The 6,199-nt window shown below is 48.4% G+C and overlaps 1 protein-coding gene across 1 annotated transcript; it reads left to right on the forward strand.

Moving 5' to 3' along the window:
• Positions 1-1,131: 1,131 nt before the first annotated feature.
• On the forward strand, positions 1,132-5,747 carry LOC142783780 (uncharacterized). The gene is made up of 3 exons (XM_075882349.1): positions 1,132-4,412; positions 4,566-4,674; positions 5,568-5,747. Exons 1-3 carry the CDS (start codon positions 1,132-1,134, stop codon positions 5,745-5,747), a joined length of 3,570 nt encoding a protein of 1,189 aa, XP_075738464.1.
• The last annotated feature ends 452 nt before the right edge of the window (positions 5,748-6,199 follow it).

Genomic DNA, 6,199 nt, shown 5'->3' on the forward strand with positions numbered 1-6,199 from the left:
CACTCATCGCTTGGCTTATAGATGGCGCTGACTGTCACTCCTACTTCTAAATTCACATATAAACCCAAAATAAGTAGATGGAGGGAAGGCCGCTATGGTAGCTCAGTGGTTAGAGCATCGAACGCGTTATTCGAAGGTCGTAGGTTCAATTCCTGCTCACAGCTGGTCATTTTTTCATCCACTTTTCTTTCTTCATATTTGCCTTTATTTGGGTGTAATAACTTCCCCTGTACATTCCTTGGCTTTACTGTCTGTTATATCTCTCTAATATTGTGTTAAAACACGGAAGAACGAGCCCTTAGGTAAACACTTTTTTCCCTTATTTCATGAAACGAGGGTCTCGTACTGGCAGACTTGGTGTCATTAGCTTGTATACGGGAGGAGGCTATTAATCAGCTTCCCGCTTATAATAAGTTCACGTGCTACGTGACGCCAAACATGCGCATAAAAGTGTGTTTTCACACTCGTCGCTTGGCTTACAGATGGCGCTGACTGTCACTCCTATTTTTGAATTCACATATTAACCCAAAATAACGGGATGGAGGGAAGGCCGCTGTGGTAGCTCAGTGGTTAGAGCATCGAACGCGTTATTCGAAGGTCGGTCGTTCGATTCCTGCTCACGGCTGCTTATTTTTCCATCCACTTTTCTTTCTTCTTATTTACATTCAATTAGGTCTAATAACTTTCCCTGTACATTCCTTGGCTTTACTGTTGTAACGTTTGCAGTGCTCGCCCTCTTTCTACGTCGGGGCTTTCTGATAACATTGCCCGATTGCTGTTATCTTGCTGTTTCCTTTTCTTTCGTGCCAACCTGCGATTGGCTGCGTAGCGCTTAAAAACGCGCCGCAAGGTGAATAAACTGGGATTGTCTTCCTGGCACTGCTTGAGTCGTCTCTTTCCTGGGCCGGCTGTCGTCCAGCCGCCGAATACGTAACAGCTGGTGGCAGCGGTGGCGGCGGTATGGAGCGCACGTCGAAGGCGGCCTTGGCGTCCGGTTTGGTGAGAGCACGGCTTGCTTGACTTCATTGGGAGCATTAGCAGCATTTACTTGGTAGTCGAGGTTCTTTTGTATTTGTTGTTGACTTTGCTAAATAGTAGTACATATCAGGGTAGCACTTGTTAACTGCAGTCATGATCCTCACGTCGTTAACGAAACCCAACCTAGTGCTGCTAGCTGAAGAGCTCGGTATCCCTGTACAGAAGTCTATGCGGAAGCCTGCAATTATCGAAGCGATATCCAAATGCGGAGCAAACGACGACGAAGTCGAGGAGTGTTGGAGGGCAGTCTCGGAAAAGCTCAAAGAACGAGAAGTAGAACTGAAGTTAAAAGAGATGCAACTGCATAACCTTGAACGCAATGACAGTTTCGATATGCGAGGATACATGCAACCTTTCAAGGCTGGCAGTGACATCACTTTGTATCTCGTCAACTTTGAGAGGACGTGTACAAGAGCTGCACTTGCAAAAGAGACTTGGTCGCAACGCCTGTTGACATTACTTCCAAATGAGGCAGCCGATGTAATCGCGAGAATGCCAGATGAAGATGCTCATGATTACGAAAAAGTGAAACTTCATTTGAGGCGAAGGTACAGCTTGTCAACAGAAGCCTTGAGGATGAAGTTCCGTAACACGAGGCGTGGCCAAGGGGAGTCATTTTCAGAATTCGCCTACAAATCCATGAGCTTGTTAGAGGAATGGCTTAAGAGTGCCAACGCATACGAGGACAAGCAACGTCTGATTGAACTGTTTGCGCTCGAGCAGTTTTATGCGTCCATTCCGGACCAAATGCGGCTGTGGATTCAGGACAAGCCAAACGTAGAGACTTTGCAAACGGCAGCCAGCTTGGCGGACGAGTACCGTTCCCGTAGAATGGAAAGTTCGGAAGAACAAAGAAAGAAGCCGTCAGGAGCGTTCAAGAAATTTCAGAAAGGAACGAAAGAAACTAACCAAGGGAAACCAGGCGACAGTGTTCCAGCCCAAGGGCATGCAGCCAACGCGAGTGAACCGAAAAGTTCCAAGTTCGAAGAAAAACAACCGCTGGTCTGCTATAAATGCCAACAACCGGGTCACATCGCAGTCGGTTGCCGACAGCCAGCAGTTTCCGTCAATTTGCTAACCGAAGAGAGCGATTTACTCTTGCCCTACACATATGACATGAAGGTGAACGGCATCAGTTGCAACGTTCTGCGCGACACAGGAGCAACATTTGATATCGTCCACCCGTCATTTGTTAAGCCCGAGAACTTAACAGGTTCATGTGTATGGGTACGCCAGGCACTAGAGCCAGACATGAAGTGTTTGCCGGTAGCCAGAGTCGAAATGAAGGGCGCCTTCGGCACATTCGAAACTGATGCTGCGGTTTCCGATAAACTTCCTCAGAAAATTCCCTACATTTTTTCTAACCGATCAATGAGGGACTTCCAAAATGCAGGACTGGAACTTAATGCTAACCCTGTAATGGTCGTCACGAGGTCCCAAACAAGAGCTCAAGCTACCAGCGCTACCCGTAACACGGAAATTACAGACCAGAGTGAACCGACACAAGCTACTGCACCAAGCGAAACTGTTCCTGTCGACGCCAATTGTGTCGCGCCAGCCTTCGATAGCAGCACTCCCGTCGGTAATGCGCTCCCAGGTGAAGCGATAAACCCAGTCAGTGAAAATTTTCAGCTTCTAGCAAAGTTAGACAAAAGCGCTCTCAAAATGGAGCAGGCAAACGACGAGTCGCTGAAGACGTGCTGGGAAAAATCAAAACGGAAACAAAAAGGAGCCGTGTCGCTCATAGTCAAAGAAGGCATTTTGTACAGAATATTCAAAAACAAGAAAGGCAGAACCTTTGAACAGCTTGTCGTTCCCAAAAAGTATCGAGTCGCACTTTTGGGTTTGGTTCACAGCGATAGCTGGGCTGGCCATTTAGGTATCAACAAGACCAAGAGCAGGTTATTGAACGACTACTACTGGCCGATGTGCTTCAAAGAATCGGAGAACTGGGTACGTTCCTGCAACGTTTGCCAAAGGACGGGGCGGCCAAACGAAAAACTCAAAGCACCTTTGGTCCAAGTGCCTTTGATTGGCGAACCCTTTCGCAGATTAGTTGTCGACATTGTAGGTCCATTACCAGTAACAGCGGCGGGCAACAAATACTTGCTAACACTCATTTGCCCTGCTACGAAGTTCCCGGAAGCAGTGGTGTTACCCGAATTAAGCTCCACTGCAGTTGTAAACGCGCTACTCGGCGTCTTTGCAAGAATTGGATTTCCTAGTGAAATCCAATGCGACCAAGGTTCTGTGTTCACAAGCGCGCTCACCACGACGTTCTTGAAGAAATGCGGCATATCCGTTCACCACAGCTCAGTCTACCATCCGCAAAGTAATTCAGTCGAGAAACTTCACTCTGTAATGAAGCGCATTCTGCGTGCACTCTGTTTCGAGAAAGGCGCCGACTGGGACGAAGCTGTTCCCGCGATGCTCTTTGCTCTGCGCTCCGTCACTCACGAAGCGACTGGGTTCACGCCGGCGGAACTTGTTTACGGTCGAGCGCTTCGCTCCCCGCTAACGTTGTTGAAAGAAAAGTGGGAAGACAAGTTCGTAGACAAATCAGTTGTCGAGTACGTGCTGACCTTGTTGAAGCGCCTACGTGAATCGCAAGAACTGGCGCAGATAAACATGGCAGAAGCGCAGCAACGCTCAAAGGTGTACTACGACAGATCCGCACGCACACGAACCTTCAAGGAAGGCGATAAAGTGCTGATTCTGCGGTCGTCAAAGGCAAATAAACTGGAAGTAGCATGGGATGGGCCGGTCACGATTAAACAAAAGCTCTCCGACACCAATTACTTGGTAACGACGCCCGGTAAACGCAATGATGTGACGATATATCACTGCAATCTAATGAAGCCTTTTATCGAACGCAGTGAGACGTTGAGCATTGTCCTTAACGAGCCTGAAGAGATCAACGTTCCTCTACCCCAAGTGCCAAGCCCCTGCTCTTCCCCATCAACAGAAGAGATAGTCCAATCTGTCACTAAACAAGCTTCTCTAACTGACAAGCAAAGAAAGGAGTTAGAACTGCTTGTGCGCAACTTCAGAGACTTGTTTAGTCCCACTCCCGGCAGGACAAATCTCGTGGAGCACGACATTGAGTTAACATCCAACCAACCTTTCCGAACCAGGATGCACAGATTTTCCCCCCGTCACGAAAAGATCCTGAACGATTGTGTTCAAAACATGTTGACACTGGGTCTAATCGTGCCAGGAGAAAGCGAGTATGTGTCACCTATGTTTATTGTAGAAAGTCCAGGCAAGGAACCGCGACCCTGCATCGATTATCGAAAATTGAATGCGATAACAAAAACAAAGATGTTTCCCATTCCAAACGTTGAGGGCTTGATCGAGAAAGTGTCCGCGGCACGGTACGTTTCTACGTTAGATTTGGTACGCGGTTTCTGGCAAGTGCCACTAACGGAAAACGCCAGTAAGCTCGCCACTTTCATGACACCGACAGGCACATATCGCCCTCTTGTGCTCACTTTTGGCCTCAAGAATGCACCCTTCGCATTTTCAAGGTTAATGCATGAAGTGCTCAAAGGAGCCGAGTCGTTCGCTGTTCCGTACCTTGACGACATAGCTGTTTTTTCGAGCACCTGGCAACAGCATTTGGAACATCTGCAGCAGGTATTCCTTCGAATACACGAGGCAGGCTTGACTCTCAAACTCGCCAAATGTCGTCTTGCGAGCTCTGAAGTCCACTACTTGGGGCATGTTGTTGGCCAAGGGAAGCGACGTCCTTCCGAAATAAAAGTTGAAGCAATCACTAGCTTTCCTTTGCCGAAAACAAAGACTAACTTGCGTTCCTTTTTGGGTTTAGCCGACTACTACAGAAGCTACATTCCCAACTTCGCAAATATCGCTAGTCCTCTCACAGACGCACTGCGCAAAACTGAGCCAACTATTGTAAGTTGGAATAAGGCTCGTAAAGATGCTTTTGCTGAGATCAAAAAGATTCTTGTCAGCAAACCGGTCCTCGCGGCACCAGATTACTCTCTCCCCTTCTTAGTTCAGTGTGACGCCAGTGACCGCGGAATGGGCGTTGTTCTAAGTCAAGTGAACAAAAAGGGCGAGGAACATCCTCTTGTCTACGCCAGTCGAAAACTAACATCACGCGAGCAAGCCTACAGTACAACTGAAAAAGAATGTGCTTGCTTAGTCTGGGCTCTCGAAAAGCTGTCGTGTTACCTCAAAGGCTCCTCATTTGTTTTTGAAACTGATCACTCACCTTTAGTGTGGTTAAATCAAATGTCGAACAAAAACAGCCGCTTGATGCGTTGGAGTCTAGCACTTCAGCAATTTGATTTCTCAGTGCGGCACAAGAAAGGCAAACACCATGCTAATGCGGACTGCCTTAGCCGAACCTATTAAGTGTTTCTTGTTTCTTTTGTGTGCATGCAACTTGGCGCAAGTATATATTTTTTTTTTCCTTATCGTGTTCGGCTTTCACGTTATCTGCTCCCAGTGAAATCAACTGTCGGGCTTTTCTAAGCTTGGGCGCCAGGTTGCTTTTGACGTAGTTTCTGCGTTTCTACCGCTCGTCCACTCAGCCATTTCAGATCCTGTCGTACCAGATGGCGAAATCAACCCTGCTCCAGGCGCCTGCAGCCAACTCCCGTGCTGCAGCCAATCGACACTCGGCGAGTGGTGCCCGTTCTGAACATTGCCTGTTCTCGACATTGCCTCCTCTTGGCCTTTAATGCCAACCTTCGCGGGCGTGTTCCAGCCAGACGACGCGCAATGCCATTTCCATTTACTTCTGCGGTGGCTACTTCAACGACCAGTGCCACCATGCACCTCAGGGTCTTCGCCCACGCCGTGCACAAAGACAATATGACCGTGCGAAACGTGTCAGTGCTGTGCTTGGAGACCTGCCCACGTGTTGGCTACCTGTTACCACCTCCAGCCGTTCATGAAGCGTCATCCTCTTGAACGCCTTCCGCTAGGGGTAGCTTTGGCCGAGTTGTAACGTTTGCAGTGCTCGCCCTCTTTCTACGTCGGGGCTTTCTGATAACATTGCCCGATTGCTGTTATCTTGCTGTTTCCTTTTCTTTCGTGCCAACCTGCGATTGGCTGCGTAGCGCTTAAAAACGCGCCGCAAGGTGAATAAACTGGGATTGTCTTCCTGGCACTGCTTGAGTCGTCTCTTTCC

Source organism: Rhipicephalus microplus, unplaced genomic scaffold (assembly GCF_043290135.1).
Source record: "Rhipicephalus microplus isolate Deutch F79 unplaced genomic scaffold, USDA_Rmic scaffold_12, whole genome shotgun sequence".
Classification (NCBI taxonomy): domain Eukaryota; kingdom Metazoa; phylum Arthropoda; class Arachnida; order Ixodida; family Ixodidae; genus Rhipicephalus; species Rhipicephalus microplus.